Source organism: Thalassophryne amazonica, chromosome 21 (genome assembly GCF_902500255.1).
Source record: "Thalassophryne amazonica chromosome 21, fThaAma1.1, whole genome shotgun sequence".
NCBI lineage: Eukaryota > Metazoa > Chordata > Actinopteri > Batrachoidiformes > Batrachoididae > Thalassophryne > Thalassophryne amazonica.
In genome coordinates, this window is record NC_047123.1 from 40342064 (window position 1) to 40359694 (window position 17631).

The 17631-nt window shown below is 41.0% G+C and overlaps 1 protein-coding gene across 1 annotated transcript in view; it reads right to left on the reverse strand.

Annotated features, from left to right (window-relative positions):
* Positions 1-582: 582 nt before the first annotated feature.
* cep43 (centrosomal protein 43) overlaps positions 583-17631 on the reverse strand; it is a 72202-nt gene continuing 55153 nt past the window's right edge. Inside the window, exons 14-18 of the mRNA XM_034162303.1 lie at positions 8607-8728; positions 3496-3555; positions 1033-1066; positions 829-916; positions 583-739 (exon numbers count right to left, since the gene is read on the reverse strand). Of these exons, the coding sequence (XP_034018194.1) occupies positions 659-739; positions 829-916; positions 1033-1066; positions 3496-3555; positions 8607-8728 (385 nt within the window). The 3' untranslated portion in view covers positions 583-658. The remainder of the gene's footprint in view (positions 740-828; positions 917-1032; positions 1067-3495; positions 3556-8606; positions 8729-17631) is intronic.

Below are 17631 nucleotides of genomic sequence, written 5' to 3' on the forward strand. Positions count from 1 at the left end.
CATGGACAGGATGCCAGTCTGACACAGATCACTGACTACAGTAATATTTTTTTTTGCAAATTTCTGGACATAATAGTCATCACTCACTTCAACCTTCTGTACATACAGAGTTCATCTTATGTTCATTAGTTTTTTGTATTTTTGTCCTTGTTTTTTAGCAGCATCTCAATTCCTTGTAGGTCAAACGTGTACTTGGCAATAAAGCCTGATTCTGATCAATTTTTACCTCAATACCTCTGTCCTATTTCACAGTTTTCCACAACAGCTTCTGAACTCCGCTGCTTTACCTTTATGGTGGCCAAACGGTTACAGTAAGTGGACTTGCTTCCAACGCAGAAGGTTGCTGGTTCAAGACTACCCTCGCACATTCTCCATGTAATGTGGAGTTGTATCAGAAAGGGCATCGGGTGTAAAACTTGTGCCAAATCAACATGCAGAGTCACCTTGGATCTGCAAGCGGCAACCCCAAGTAAAACAAGGGAGAAGCCGAAGGGACTTGCTATAAAATTTAGAATAGTTTTTATCTGATTTAAAGGTCCACATCTCATCGGTCTGATGCACATTTAAATAAGTGCCAAAAAATGTCCGGTCCGTGATATTTTATTTGTCAAACTGTACACTTAAATGTTGTTGATAAAAACAGGAGCATGATGGAAGGTCAGGCCACATCCTCCATGTAGTCGGCTCCGTGACTCTGGCTAAGCTGCGACACGCTCACGTCCTGTGTGGTTTCATCAAACTACAGTGCAGAAGAAACACACATTTCAGTTTCATTCATTTTTAAACATTAAACATTGTTCAGGGATTATATTTAAAATAAAAGAAGACCTTGGTGCTGTTCTCAGGTCCTTCAATGGAAACTTCTTTGATTTCCTCACTGATACTTAGCTCACTCTTTGACAGATCTGATCCATGACTGGGGGAACAAAATGACATGAAACAGGTGTGAATAACAATTTTAGTTTCCATTAAAAAAAAAAAAAAAAAAAAAAAACAACAACAACAACAAAAAAAATGTTTATTTTGTCTTACCTGTTAAAATCGGCTTTGTATTCAACATCATCATCTATGTATGAAAAGAGTCTTTACTAAATGAACCAGAAGTGGGATGTTTTGTGTTTGATCTTGAAGGTGAGAAGGAGGTTTGTGTCATGGAAATATAGACCTGGAATGGACGTGCGCGCCTCAATCTATTAGCGTCACTCAGGACAGGAAGGCGCCGTTACTAAGGATGGAGATGTGCAGATCATCAATAATAAACTAACCGCTTATTTTGTACTAGTGTCGCTATTTCTTAATGGATTTTAATAAATGTAGGCTTGTTTTAAAGCCATCTGAAAGCTCTTTCCAATGAACCTATGCATGCCTGGGTGAAAAAAAAAACTTATGTAAAATGCAGAAATTTGGAAAATTATGACAAACTGTGCTGCTTTTCTCTCTATTGTCACTACGAGGTCTATTAGAAAAGTATCCGACCTTATTATTTTTTTCAAAAACCATATGGATTTGAATCACGTGTGATTGCGTCAGACAAGCTTGAACCCTCGTGCGCATGCGTGAGTTTTTCCACGCCTGTCAGTTGCGTCATTTGCCTGTGAGCAGGCTTTGAGTGAGGAGTGGTCCACCCCCTCGTCGGATTTTCAGTCAGGAAATGGCGGAATGATTTGGGCTTTTTTCCATCAGAATTTTTTCAGAAACTGTTAGAGACTGGCAGCTGGAAACCATTAGAAAAATTTATCTGACTTTTGATGAAAATGTTACGGGCTTGGTAGAGAATAAGGAGTGTTACTACAGCTTTAAGGACGCTCGGCATGGCGCACGGCAACGCCGTGATGAAGCCTCACGGCACATGTTCTGGCATGTCCAGGCACATCCACAATTTCTCGGATAATCACTCGATGGAAAAACCACCGACAGCTCAAAGCCGTCCTGTGAGACCAACATGGAGGTGTTCCTTTGTCTCGCTCCATCAGCAAATCAGACATGACGCGTGAAGCCTCCGCTCGGCTTTCCATGACAAAATCTCTTGTTAAAAGTGAAATCTGCTGGAAAATGGCTGATGTCCAGCTCTTTTGATAACCAGAGAAAGTGCACACGATGGTCACAGATCCACAGAGCCATCCATTTAGAAATGATCCGGTGGTTTGTGGCTCTCGATGGCGGCACGGCGCGCTGTGCATCCTTAAAGCCGTCCTTAAAGCTGTAGTAACACTCCTTATTCTCTGTGAAGCCCGTAAAATTTTCACCGAAAACCAGATAAATTTTTCGAATGGTTTCCAGCTGCCAGTCTCTAACAGTTTCTGAAAAAATTCTGATGGAAAAAAAGCCCAAATCATTCTGCCATTTCCTGACAATGAAACAACGACGAGGGGGCGGGACCACTCCTCACTCAAAGCCTGCTCACAGGCGAATGACGCAACCGACAGGCGTGGAAAAACTCACGCATGCGCACGAGGGTTCAAGCTTGTCTGATGCAATCACACGTGATTCAAATCCATATGGTTTTTGAAAAAAATAATAAGGTCGGATACTTTTCATATAGACCTCGTATTTGTTAGATTTTAATAAAAGTAGGCTTGTTTTAAAGCCCTTTAATTGCTCTTTCTAATGAACCCATACATGTCTGGGTAGAAAAAAAATGTTTTATGTAAAGTGTGGAAATGTGGGGAAAATATGCCATTCTGTTCATTTACTGTGATGGTTTTTTTCATGTCATCATAATTCTCAATGGATTTTTATAAATGAAGCCTTGTAAGTTGTATTCAAGCTGATTAAAAGCTCTAATGAGCCCATACATGCCTGGATAAAAAATCCTTATGTATTAAAATATAAATCTGAAGTATGCCTTGCCATTGTGCTCATTTACCTTGCTGCTTTTTCCACTGTAATATTATTACTAGTCTTTTAATGACAACAACATATATATGATTTTTACTAACATTTTATTCCAAGTAGATATAAAGCCATTCAGAATTTATGACTTTTGACCCTCAGTCAGGGTAAAAAGTACCTCCTCCATCCCCTCCAACCACACTGTTAAAATGTAAATGCCGCCTGTGACCACATGCACATATCATATTAAACAACAACTGCAAGTATATATATAAACATAAATATAATTAAACATTTTTGTTTCCGTATCTGTCTGCATGTGAACGCAGCTTAATGAAAAGAACTTATGGTGTTGAGTTATAGTCTCAGTATATTGATATTAAATTGGGACATAACGGCTTTAAAATAGACATTTGTTTTACATAATTACATTAAAGCTATTGTACAGTTCATTTTAGTATTGGAGAATTTGTTTTTGTAGTTGGTGCAGTTGATGGTGAAGCACTGGCTGCCTTTTTTCCCCTCATTTCGCTTCTGTTTAACTGGCTCAAGGTCTCTCTCCACCCTTAGTAATGGCCGCTGTGCGGCACACCGCTAGTCACGTGTCGTCCATTCCAGGTCTATTTCCATGGTTTGTGTCAGTGGAATTAAAATCAGACTAACCTAAAAGCAGTGATCCACTTTTGTTGTCAACAGGCTTTGTGTCTCTGGGCTTTGAGGTTCCTGCAGACATCAGACCAGTTTAATATCACTCATCTTCTATTTGTCATCAAACATCATCATCTGAGCAGGAGGTGGCAATTCTTCATCATCATCACCACCACCACCACCACCACCATCACACCGCTCATATTTCAATCAATCAATCAATCAATTTATTTACATAGCGCCAAATCACAACAAACAGTTGCCCCAAGGCGCCTTATATTGTAAGGCAAGGCCATACAATAATTATGTAAAACCCCAACGGTCAAAACGACCCCCTGTGAGCAAGCACTTGGCTACAGTGGGAAGGAAAAACTCCCTTTTAACAGGAAGAAACCTCCAGCAGAACCAGGCTCAGGGAGGGGCAGTCTTCTGCTGGGACTGGTTGGGGCTGAGGGAGAGAACCAAGAAAAAGACATGCTGTGGAGGGGAGCAGAGATCGATCACTAATGATTAAATGCAGAGTGGTGCATACAGAGCAAAAAGAGAAAGAAACAGTGCATCATGGGAACCCCCCAGCAGTCTACGTCTATAGCAGCATAACTAAGGGATGGTTCAGGGTCACCTGATCCAGCCCTAACTATAAGCTTTAGCAAAAAGGAAAGTTTTAAGCCTAATCTTAAAAGTAGAGAGGGTGTCTGTCTCCCTGATCTGAATTGGGAGCTGGTTCCACAGGAGAGGAGCCTGAAAGCTGAAGGCTCTGCCTCCCATTCTACTCTTACAAACCCTAGGAACTACAAGTAAGCCTGCAGTCTGAGAGCGAAGCGCTCTATTGGGGTGATATGGTACTACGAGGTCCCTAAGATAAGATGGGACCTGATTATTCAAAACCTTATAAGTAAGAAGAAGAATTTTAAATTCTATTCTAGAATTAACAGGAAGCCAATGAAGAGAGGCCAATATGGGTGAGATATGCTCTCTCCTTCTAGTCCCCGTCAGTACTCTAGCTGCAGCATTTTGAATTAACTGAAGGCTTTTTAGGGAACTTTTAGGACAACCTGATAATAATGAATTACAATAGTCCAGCCTAGAGGAAATAAATGCATGAATTAGTTTTTCAGCATCACTCTGAGACAAGACCTTTCTGATTTTAGAGATATTGCGTAAATGCAAAAAAGCAGTCCTACATATTTGTTTAATATGCGCTTTGAATGACATATCCTGATCAAAAATGACTCCAAGATTTCTCACAGTATTACTAGAGGTCAGGGTAATGCCATCCAGAGTAAGGATCTGGTTAGACACCATGTTTCTAAGATTTGTGGGGCCAAGTACAATAACTTCAGTTTTATCTGAGTTTAAAAGCAGGAAATTAGAGGTCATCCATGTCTTTATGTCTGTAAGACAATCCTGCAGTTTAGCTAATTGGTGTGTGTCCTCTGGCTTCATGGATAGATAAAGCTGGGTATCATCTGCGTAACAATGAAAATTTAAGCAATACCGTCTAATAATACTGCCTAAGGGAAGCATGTATAAAGTAAATAAAATTGGTCCTAGCACAGAACCTTGTGGAACTCCATAATTAACTTTAGTCTGTGAAGAAGATTCCCCATTTACATGAACAAATTGTAATCTATTAGACAATATGATTCAAACCACCGCAGCGCAGTGCCTTTAATACCTATGGCATGCTCTAATCTCTGTAATAAAATTTTATGGTCAACAGTATCAAAAGCAGCACTGAGGTCTAACAGAACAAGCACAGAGATGAGTCCACTGTCCGAGGCCATAAGAAGATCATTTGTAACCTTCACTAATGCTGTTTCTGTACTATGATGAATTCTAAAACCTGACTGAAACTCTTCAAATAGACCATTCCTCTGCAGATGATCAGTTAGCTGTTTTACAACTACCCTTTCAAGAATTTTTGAGAGAAAAGGAAGGTTGGAGATTGGCCTATAATTAGCTAAGATAGCTGGGTCAAGTGATGGCTTTTTAAGTAATGGTTTAATTACTGCCACCTTAAAAGCCTGTGGTACATAGCCAACTAACAAAGATAGATTGATCATATTTAAGATCGAAGCATTAAATAATGGTAGGGCTTCCTTGAGCAGCCTGGTAGGAATGGGGTCTAATAAACATGTTGATGGTTTGGATGAAGTAACTAATGAGAATAACTCAGACAGAACAATCGGAGAGAAAGAGTCTAACCAAATACCGGCATCACTGAAAGCAGCCAAAGATAACGATACGTCTTTGGGATGGTTATGAGTAATTTTTTCTCTAATAGTTAAAATTTTGTTAGCAAAGAAAGTCATGAAGTCATTACTAGTTAAAGTTAATGGAATACTCAGCTCAATAGAGCTCTGACTCTTTGTCAGCCTGGCTACAGTGCTGAAAAGAAACCTGGGGTTGTTCTTATTTTCTTCAATTAGTGATGAGTAGAAAGATGTCCTAGCTTTACGGAGGGCTTTTTTATAGAGCAACAGACTCTTTTTCCAGGCTAAGTGAAGATCTTCTAAATTAGTGAGACGCCATTTCCTCTCCAACTTACGGGTTATCTGCTTTAAGCTACGAGTTTGTGAGTTATACCACGGAGTCAGACACTTCTGATTTAAAGCTCTCTTTTTCAGAGGAGCTACAGCATCCAAAGTTGTCTTCAATGAGGATGTAAAACTATTGACGAGATACTCTATCTCCCTTACAGAGTTTAGGTAGCTACTCTGCACTGTGTTGGTATATGGCATTAGAGAACATAAAGAAGGAATCATATCCTTAAACCTAGTTACAGCGCTTTCTGAAAGACTTCTAGTGTAATGAAACTTATTCCCCACTGCTGGGTAGTCCATCAGAGTAAATGTAAATGTTATTAAGAAATGATCAGACAGAAGGGAGTTTTCAGGGAATACTGTTAAGTCTTCTATTTCCATACCATAAGTCAGAACAAGATCTAAGATATGATTAAAGTGGTGGGTGGACTCATTTACTTTTTGAGCAAAGCCAATAGAGTCTAATAATAGATTAAATGCAGTGTTGAGGCTGTCATTCTCAGCATCTGTGTGGATGTTAAAATCGCCCACTATAATTATCTTATCTGAGCTAAGCACTAAGTCAGACAAAAGGTCTGAAAATTCACAGAGAAACTCACAGTAACGACCAGGTGGACGATAGATAATAACAAATAAAACTGGTTTTTGGGACTTCCAATTTGGATGGACAAGACTAAGAGACAAGCTTTCAAATGAATTAAAGCTCTGTCTGGGTTTTGGATTAATTAATAAGCTGGAATGGAAGATTGCTGCTAATCCTCCACCCCGGCCCGTGCTACGAGCATTCTGACAGTTAGTGTGACTCGGGGGTGTTGACTCATTTAAACTAACATATTCATCCTGCTGTAACCAGGTTTCTGTTAGGCAGAATAAATCAATATGTTGATCAATTATTATATCATTTACCAACAGGGACTTAGAAGAGAGAGACCTAATGTTTAATAGACCACATTTAACTGTTTTAGTCTGTGGTGCAGTTGAAGGTGCTATATTATTTTTTCTTTTTGAATTTTTATGCTTAAATAGATTTTTGCTGGTTATTGGTAGTCTGGGAGCAGGCACCGTCTCTACGGGGATGGGGTAATGAGGGGATGGCAGGGGGAGAGAAGCTGCAGAGAGGTGTGTAAGACTACAACTCTATATTTCACATTAATCCTTTATCTACGGCGATGGCGCCCACGCCATATTTTCCATATGCGTTTTTTTTTTTTACCATAACTCCGCCATAGTTTGTCCAATCTGAATGATTCAAAGTGCATTGTTAAGCTAACACCAAGGGCTTTCCAATGATATACGGTGTATTACAGTAAACGTAAGCCTGTGACGTCATCACACAGAGGAAAAACACAGAAGTTTCACACTAGTGCGCTCATTACCGTAAATTCTCATGTAAGCCCTCAATCTGAAAAATTTCAACACTGACAGCAAGCCAAGAACCCGTGCTTTCCAAAAGTATGCTATATGTTGCATATATTATGGTAAAGTGAGTTCGGTGACTTTTGAAACGAGGGAAAAGTATGAAAAAGTGTAAAAGTGACAGAAAAGTACAGAGACAGACAGCAAACATAAATGTAATAATTTTTGAGGAAAAGGCAGGGTGTTAGTGTCATTTGTGAAGGTGTGTGCGTGTTTGTGTGGGTGTGATGGCTCCATCAGCCACATGCCACTGCCCGGTGCCAACAAGCAGTGGAAACCCAACTTGCCAGCGATCCACAAAGGGGTGGTGTTCTTGCAAGGTTTGCAAGAGGTCAACCTGCTGGATGTGCAAACTTTGTAAAATTGGCCTCTGTCTTCAGCCAGACAGAAACTGTTACAAACAGTACCACACTGACTGATGGAGTTTAGATCTAATTTTGATTCTTTGTTATATATTTGTATATACTTTGACACTTTGTTTTATTCATATTGTATAATTTTGCACAAAATGAGTGCTCAAATGAGTGATTTATTGCACATTTTAATAATACAGATAATAATTGATATATTTATATATAGTTTTGCACTTTGTTGTTATTCATATTGTTTGGTTCTGCACTTTAAAATTGGTTACTTTTTGCATATTTTCGCCTTGTAAAATGTTTACTTTTGCACTGTTTCTGAGTTCTAGACACACAAAATTAATTATTTTGATTGTAAACACGTACAGCTTCCTGTTAAAAATGTGAAATCCAAACTTCCTTTACATAATCATTTTTCACTAAAAAACTGAAAAAAAAATCAAGTTCATTTTTGTGTTTTTTCCTCATTCTAAATGCTAAAACTTACAAATAATGTGTATAAATAGTTAATCAGGTGTAATATAATTTAAATTCAGGTACTCTTGAAAAAGGGTACCAAAGCACACAAACATAGAACATTATTTCTTAATTTTATTGCTATAATAAAAAATTATAACCAATCCTCCATTTATAGCCTCAGTAGGTAAAGGGTTAAACCATAAAATGTGTGACTGGCTATAAGCTGCTGAATGATGGCCACATCTGGCCCTTGCACTGCTGGATGGATATTTCTGACTTGGACCGAGCTTTTGTGACTTGTTGGCTTTGGAATGAAATCACGGAACTGTGTCAAGACTCTCACCGTTCCTGCTGTGGCTCAGTTCTGATGTGCTGCTCGCTGTCCCTGTTCCTCCTCCTTTGGACTTTTCGAGCGTCAGTGTTGAGCCCACTGGACTCTCTCTGGCTCTGGATGCCTCCACCTTCCTAAGACACAAACACCACATAGAAACCAGGAACAAAACATGGAACCACAGTCAGTTTCAAAAGCTTTATTTTCTCGAAAACAATTTGTGCACAAACTGAAGCTTCCTGAAGTTTTGTCAAAGGAAATGGACTTCTTGTTTAGCTGGGATATGTTTCACCACTCATTCAAGTGGCTTCATCAGTCTGGGATAATACTGGTTAGGGAACACCCAGATATACTCCTCCAGGGTGGGGTTCTCCATTGTTAGCTGCAAACAGATGCAAGAGTAAACAATGGCCCCAGCTTCAGTGGAAGAAGTCAGTTATGTTAGTCATTTCCATCTTCATAGGGAAATCTCCCTTTGGGGGAGGAGTGAAGTGGTTCTGATGTTTCTGAGAAGGGATGAAAGGACAACATTATAAGCTGTGGAAAGGTGATGTCTCAGACCTCCACCCCTGTTGAGGGAACACCTTTCATTTCTGACATGGATGGCCTCCTTTACCCCTGTGTCAAAACATCTATGTTCCCAGTTCAAAATGTGAACTTTGTCATTTCAATGCCTGTTTGATTTCTTCCATGTAGAGGTCAGATTTCACTGGATGACATGCACTAGACTGCTTTTCTTCTGCAGTGGAACTGGATCCAATTCCAGGCGTTACACAAACAGATGGCCCGACATAGGAGGTGCAATTTGTCTGGTTATGACTATATTTCTTCACTTTAACAATCGAGGCCACTCTTTTGAAGATTATCATATTCACATCCTGGACACTTTCTTCACCCGAATGACAGAGAACCTACACAGAGTTTTGCATAAACTGTGTGAACAGAACTATTCAGAATATTTCAACCAGAACAAAATTCATTCAGGACACAGAACATTGGTTCCTGGTCAAATTCAGAAAATGCCTGAAAAGAAACTAGAAACCAGGACTACAGCATAAGTATGTGTTTTATTGTAGTTCCACTAAACACATCAAACTGACAGGAACCAAACTGAAAAACAGATCAGACATCACAGCCAGTGACAAATAGAGACAGAGCGAGAAGACAGACAGCACTGGATAGATACATAAACTATCTATATTATAATAGCCAAGTGGCCTCTGTGTGCATGTGTGTGGCTTCGATCATGCAAAAACTTGGGAAAGTGTTGTGTGGGCCGCCAGAAGAGGAGGTACTGCTGGCCCACCACCAGAGGGCGCCCTGTCTGAAGTGCGGGCTTCAGGCACGAGAGGGCGCTGCCGCCATGGACACAGCCGGGGGGTGACAGCTGTCGCTCATTACCTCTTGACAGCTGTCACCCATCTACTCAACATCATCTCACTCCATAAAGACCAGACGTCATCTCCACCTCGTTGCCGAGATATCATACTTCATAGGAGGTAATACTCTCAGCCTTTTTTTGTGAGATTTGTAACTCTGTTATTGTGAGAATTTGCAGGAGAACCGGTCGTTTGTGGGGAGGCTGTGCAAGACGGCGCTCCTTTTCAGCTGAGACCGCTGCAACATATTGAATGAGAGGTGGAGGTGGCATTCCCACCGTTGTTGTTACTGGGTGTACACACACCCACACTTGACTGTCTTTGTTCTTCGCCAGCAGTACCAGATCCGACAGTTGGGGACGGTGATCACCTGGGAATTCGGGACTTGGCGGCTCCAGTATTCACCAGGTTCTGGGGCGGCGGAAATCGTGTGGTTCCGGCTCTTCTCAGGACAGACGTCTTCTATCCTCGAGCCTGCCCACACGTCACCTCGGTGTATTGACTGTTATGATATTCTGTGATTGTCTGTATGTTCGTTGTGCACATTCACAACATTAAATTGTTACTTTTTGGCTCATCTATTGACCGTTCATTTGCGCCCCCTGTTGTGGGTCCGTGTCACTACACTTTCCCAACAGGAAAGCTGACATTAGCCGTTTGGTGTGCTTATGTATTTTGGGTCAAGGATGAACACTGGGAAAACAAAGTTGATAGGACAAATATTTTTGGAGAAATGAGCAATTTTAGCTAACCAATAAACAATGGATGCTGTGCTGCAATGCACCATGAGAATTCGGAGTTTTGAGATTTTAAATGGTGTTCTTGTGGCTCATGTTAGTTTAACAGTGTTGTTAGTGTTATTGATTCATTGTGTTTTTGTAGCTCAATTGGTTTAGTCAGTTTAGATAAATCTCATGTTGCCATTACCATGAGAGAGTTAAGTTTCATGTTGGTACCATAACTGAAAAGTTTAGTGGTTTTAATGTCTTCAGCCACTGTCTTTATTTGTCAATACTTTCTGGACTCACACCATTCCAGCAGGGAGCAGTAAATCATCTTTATATTAAAAGCGTACATGCGTGATTTTATTTAGTAACCCCTAATATAATTGTAAATATGTTAAAAATACATGGTTGACACAAGAAAGTGAAAACACTTATTTCCATTGTGGTACATTTAAAAATCATGTTGGGGCAGTATGTCTCATGGCCACTTTGCTAACTTCATATCTCCTGTTGCATTTATAATAAACATTTACATTTACAGTGTCTCTTTTTCTGGTTAAACACAGATATGAACACTTTACTAAACTTAAAAATGTACACATTAATTATGCTATTTTGTGTCTAAGAATAACAGGTAAGTTATGATTTTAATTTACAGATGAAGAAACGTTTGTAGAGAATCTTTTATAATTTTATTATTACTATTTGAAACACAAGGGGCCTCATGTGCAAAGGCTTGCATTGAATTTCTACTAAAAGTTGGCATACGCCAAAATCCTGAATCAGGTGTAAGCACAAATATATTCAGATGTATCAACGTGTGCGTAGGCATGAATCCACGCACGGCCAGTTTGTACATCCCACTGAACATGGAATTTAGCACACGTGCACAAACACAAAACTCCTCCCTGGCCACGCCTCTATCTGAATATGTAAATGTATTCAAATAGTTTGGTTGTGTCATGCTGACGGTACCATATTGTGGAGTGTTGTGTGTTTGATGACGTCTCCCATTGTCTGTGTTTTTGTGTGTAAAAATTAAAGAACTTTCAGAGACAACGTGCAAAACCATAGAAAGCTGTGGTAACATCGCCATTCTCTCAGCTCGCTGTCATGTAAAACGGAAATTAAATAAGTACGTTTGTGTGTGTGTAAATGCTGAACTGAGCTGCATGGACAGACTGAAGTAAAAAGGTATTAGGTGCAGGGTGGCTGACAGTGTGTGACATTAAAATACTGAACACAGTCGGGAGCTTGTTAAGAAGCTCATCTCTAGTTCCACCATCAAGAAAAAGAAAACATATTAATAAATAATAATGATATATATAAAAAAACATATTTGAATGCACACATGCCTAAAAATGTCCGTGCTGGTTTTCATTAGGAACATTTACATGGATAAATGATTTAACCACCAAGCAGCCCCCCACCACACACCGTGCAGCCTCCAGCTTGATGTGCATTTCACATGATTTGAACATTGATAGAATGAAAATGTTTCTTATTAACAAACTCATGTGCTGGCACCTTCATAGCAAAATGTGAGCAGTTAATAGATCCGATTACATTCGGGAAAGTGGTTCTCGCTTCTGCGTTCCACACAGCTGGCATGGCTCAGCTCAAGGTTGAGTGGCACACTCCTGACCGATCAGCCAGCTCACGCTGGAATGCCCCTGATGCCAGGATGCCCAGCATGGTCAGCACCTGTGTGGGCACAGTCAACCCCTGGCTCGTCGTCGTATTGTGCTTTGGTCTGGCCGCAGGTCTGTGCGCAACTCCAAAATCGGTTTATGAGCCAATTACCATCATTTTCAAGTAAATCCTTGCATTCCCTGAATACACGCTCACATCAGACTGCACCATTTGCAAGGTGCTTTAACAAAACTAAAAGCCACTGTTAGTGCCGGTTTATGCATCACTTTGCACGTTTTTATATCCACCCATATAACTGCAAACACATGGGTGTGTTAATTGTTCATCAGTGTCTCTGATGTGCACATCACTCTGACGACTCCTTGTTTTCACACTATTAATGGTTCCCAGCATCACTTTTACATGCCCACAGTGGAACAACAGCTGTAGAAATGTGTGTACACCAGTCAGGATTTTTGTGTGATGCACCGCACATTTCCATAGTCATTTCACTGTTGTGTGTTGGGGGGGGGGGGGGTTTTGGCTGGACAAGGTTGGGTTGTTTTGTGTTTATTTTCCTTCCCAGCTGATTTGGGGCTTCTCTGAGGAAAATGTGCTGCAGAAGAGTCTCTCTCCTCTGTTACGATGATTGGCTGCACCTGTTGCATTCTCGTGCGGCTCTCTATCAGGACAATTCACGACACCTGTGATGTTCACATGCAGATCTGAGGACTTCCAGCTGGTACCAATGTAGTGATGAAGAACTACATTTAAACCAGCAGTGAGTTGGATAAGATTGCCGGAGAATACGACCTTGAGACGACCGTGTGGGGACGTTGAGGGCCGTTTCAGAGTCTGACGTCGCGCCTGTGAAGGAGGACGAGGGTGAGAGACAAACGTTGTCAGCACACGGCAGAGGTGAGTATTCTGAAAAGTTTATCCGTGAAGGTAAATTGGCGTCTTATACGCAGCTATAAGTAATTATTGGTGGAAAGTGTTTGGCGTGCTCCTCACGGCAGTGGCGTGCGGATTAATGATCCTCCACTAGCTGTGAGCAGCAGCCTCCTTGAATTAAGTTGGAATTCAGACCTAAACGTGTAGCTGATAAGTTTGCCTCCAAACAATATTTCGTAGTAATGGTGTTGAATAATCTCATCTCTGTTCCTCCTTCGCAGAGTACAGTTCTGGAAAAAAGTCACCTGGGGGGGGGTGTCGGCGGAACTCCTGAGTCCTGAACATTCGGACTCCGACTGTTGAGACGCTGAGAGAGCGTGCCGCCTTTTCACCTCACCAGAACTTTAATTAATTAGTATTTCATGTATAGTACAAAGGGGAGGAAAATAAATAAATAAATAAATGTTTTCTTTTTGGAACTGCTTCTGATTATTTCATGCTGGGTTCAGTCAGATACTGGACCGCTCCTCACTCCGCGTCTTATCCATAACATTCACTTTGATACAGCTGAACATTGGAGATGGACGTACGTCAGGTTTTTGTGCATATAAGCACGCTTTGTACATGAGGCCCCTGGTGCATAAAAGTCAAACATATCCATGTTATACGCTGTGAGAAAAATATGTTTTGATTTGGTTTTATTCCCCGCTCTCCCTCTGTATTGCTTGTCCACGTTATGAGTTTGTCCTTAAAGTTTTGACGGGCCGTGTGCTCAGACAACCTTCAATTTGCTGGAAAACTGCTAATTGCATGTAAACACCACCTGTGGAAAAGAATGCTCCATGAGAAGTCTGTCATCCAAGCCTTTTAGCCCTGATCCAATATAAATAAAACTATTTTTTGTCCTTTTTAATAGTTCACTTTATCTGTGGAAGTGAGAAGGGGCGGTGTTCTCTTTTTTCCCCACTTGCCTGTCAGTTTGAGTTTGTCAAGTTATCCATTTTTATTTCTTTTCTCTGGTCACGGCACGCTGGCCATCTGATAACGTCAGCATGCATCGTTAACAGCCAAACGGTTCACCGACCATTTATTCTCAAACATCTCACTTCTTACAAACTTCAAACTTCTCGTTTTTTCTGACAACCTGTTGATAACATAAGCATGCACCATCACCAGCAAAACAAACAACAGCAGCAAGTCCAAACCATTCAGTGAAGGTTCTATTACAAAAATCTCATCAACATTAGTCCGTTAATTTACACACCAGAACCATAAGAGTGCATCCATCAAACTCTGGACTTCAATTTTATGAGCCTAAGCTTGGTAGAAATTTAAGAGTAAGGTTTTCTGCTCATCTTTTTAAGTTGTGGCCACGAGAGTCCAGAGTTTAAGAACCACCTGTCAGATTCGGTACAACCACCGTGGATTTTCACAGAATCTCGCTCAAAGCCCACGTCTTCCCGGGTTTCAGCACCAGTTTAAAGGGTTAATGTGAAGGTCATGGGGATAGACTCAGAAGACTCAAAAACTTCAATTTTAGAAGTTGTGTTGAAAAGATGCCTTCACTAAACAGAAAACTGCTACTTCAGCTTGCAAGCTGGACACACACACAGCACTGTCTGTCTCTTCTGCCTGTCCCTCCGTCCCGCACACAGACGGGCGGGCCATTGCCCTCAGCATGGTTCAGTAAAGATACGTGATTGTTTGGAAAATGTTGTAATTGACATTTATATGCGGTGACTGCATGCGTTGTATTATCTCAAACAGTATGTATAAAAGTAAAACTGTGTTTTGTCTGTGTAGTGTGGTAAGCATAAGAACAATACGCATCATGGCATTCCAGAGGAGCTATGAAGTTATTATTATTATTATTATTAATTGTAAAAGGAGATATGAAGGTAGCAAAGTGGCCATGAGACATAGTGTCCCAACAATCAAATGACAACACAGAAGTAGAAATAAAATAATAATAGTGTGTGTATGATAACAAGAACCTAAACAATTTATAAATACATTAAGACAGTAAATAACCATTAAAAATTACACAATTAACAGGAAATAAAAGTGTTGCGTTCTTCTAAAAATTGTTGAGGTATAAGGTTCTAAAACCATTCTGGACTCACACACCATTCCAACTCATTATACAAGCTTTGCTTAATTTATTACCACAAAAATGTCAGCTACTTTTTTATAAACAACACAATCTGGAGCCCGTGGATCCCCACTGACAACACACTAGTGAATACTTTAATAATTGCACATCCATGTTTTTTTGTTTATACACATGTAAACTACATTTTTTTTCAAGGTGTTATAGACTTCAGAAACATATGGAACAGTAAAGTTAAAGAGAGGTAGTGGCTTGTGATAAAAGGATCACCTGTTCAATTCCCCTATCAAAGAGGAAAATCACTAAAGTGCCCTTGAAAAAGTTACTTAAAGGCATAGTGCTACAGGTTTTTTTTTAAGATTTAAGTCATAAAAATAATTTGCTTTGGCACCACTATAATTTTATTCCTTAGCATTTAGATAAGGGATTCATAATACGATATTGCCAATATGATCAACATTCATGCTGTCTGGAAACAATTTAGAATTTCAACCCCTGAGGGGGAGAAATTTAAGGGATCAGATGCTATAACAATCATTTGGTAGATTTGTACATGATTTATAAGAAGTCTTATGGATGTTAATGTAAGATGGGTCACAGGTAATCGCAAAACCTCACGCTTGCGCACACACGCTTTATCCTGTAGTTAGTCTGTATGATAGTGATGAAGGAAAAGGCAATATTCATTATGGAATTTCTCCCCAAATAAATATGTTCATTAAAATGAACTGTAATTTTGCAACATGTCATAAAAACAAACTGTCATGGTTAGCCTTTGCCATGCCTCTCTCTCCTTCCCTTTTCTTTTTAACCTGGAGGTAGTTCTGAGTTTTTCCCCCCATATGGCGCACTCTAAGCTGTTTCTCCCCTGCTGCGCATCTCCGCTGATGACGGCCACTCACCTGCGATGCATATGCGGTTGATGAGGAGCGGGCTATATAATCCCAGGCTGGTATTTTATTTTTGCCAGATTCTTGATTGTTTCTCCATGCCATGAAGCGAGATGGTGTTCATCTCCTGTCTGTGCCATGAAGCCAGATGTGTATCCAGACCATTCCATGAGAACTAAGCCTGACTGCCTCCGTGTGAGACTGACTACGTCTGGGACTTCCGGGTTGGTGATGTGCGAGTAAGGTGCACGCTGCGGTAGCTCTGTTAATTTTGACTTTAAAAACTTCAAATAGACTGTTCCAAAGTTAAATTGTATACGTGGTTGAAGGTAACTTTGTCAGCTGTCTTCAAGAGTGGCTGAGTGTCTTTAAATCTGCTGAAGAAGCCTAAAAAAGTCGCTCCAAAATCAGACCCACCTGAGAGGGAAGGCCCAAGTGAAGCCTGCGGCCACAGTCGAGAGGACTGCGAGGGAGATACGGGCACGGATGATAGAGTGTTGGGGGCAATAGCGACACTCCGCTCAGAGCTGGTTGGCGTTAAGGCTGAGATCTGTGACAAAACTGAAAATAAAATATCGGAAGTTACGACAGTGCTGATAGGGGAAATGGCATGCTTGAAAGCCGACAATGACAAGGCTATAACCAGTCTGAGGAACGAGGTAGAGGCACACGGCCATACACTGCAAGAGTTAACCGAGACGGCTAGCGACGCGTCTGATGCAATACAGGAGTTGGAGAATAAAGTGGAGACGCTTCGTGGGCAAGTTACATCTCTGTCTGAAAAATGTCTAGACCTCGAAGGACGCTCAAAACGTCAGAATCTAAGAGTGGCCGGTGTGAAAGAGGGGAAAGAGGACAGTCAGACAACCAGGGATTTTGTGGCGCAGCTGCTGAAAGAGGTACTTCACCTGGATGAGATGCCTGTTATAGACAGAGCCCACAGAGCCTTGAGGAGGAAATCCGGGGACAACGAGCCACCGCGACATCTGACAGTGAGAGTGCATTACTGCCACGTATATGAGGATATTTTGAAGAAGGTTATGAGCGCTAGGGATATAATGTATGGTGGCCAGCGGATCCAGATTTTCCGGGACCTGCCAGCGGAGGTGGCAAAACGCCGATCCACATTCACTGTCGTGAGGAAGACGCTGCACGATAAGCCCGGAGTTAAATACGGACATCTGTACCCAGCCAAATTACGTGTTTCCCACGATGGTACCGAAAAGTTTTTTACGGATCCGGAGAAAGCACGTCAGTATGTGGAGCGCCACATTGTTCACAAAGATGTAAACAACGGAGGTATGCAGGATGTTGCGCCACGTGAGAAAAGGGCTGACAACAATATGGAGGACATGCCTGAGCTCGAGTAAACAACACCAGGTGATATCTAGCAGAGTGTGTCACTCC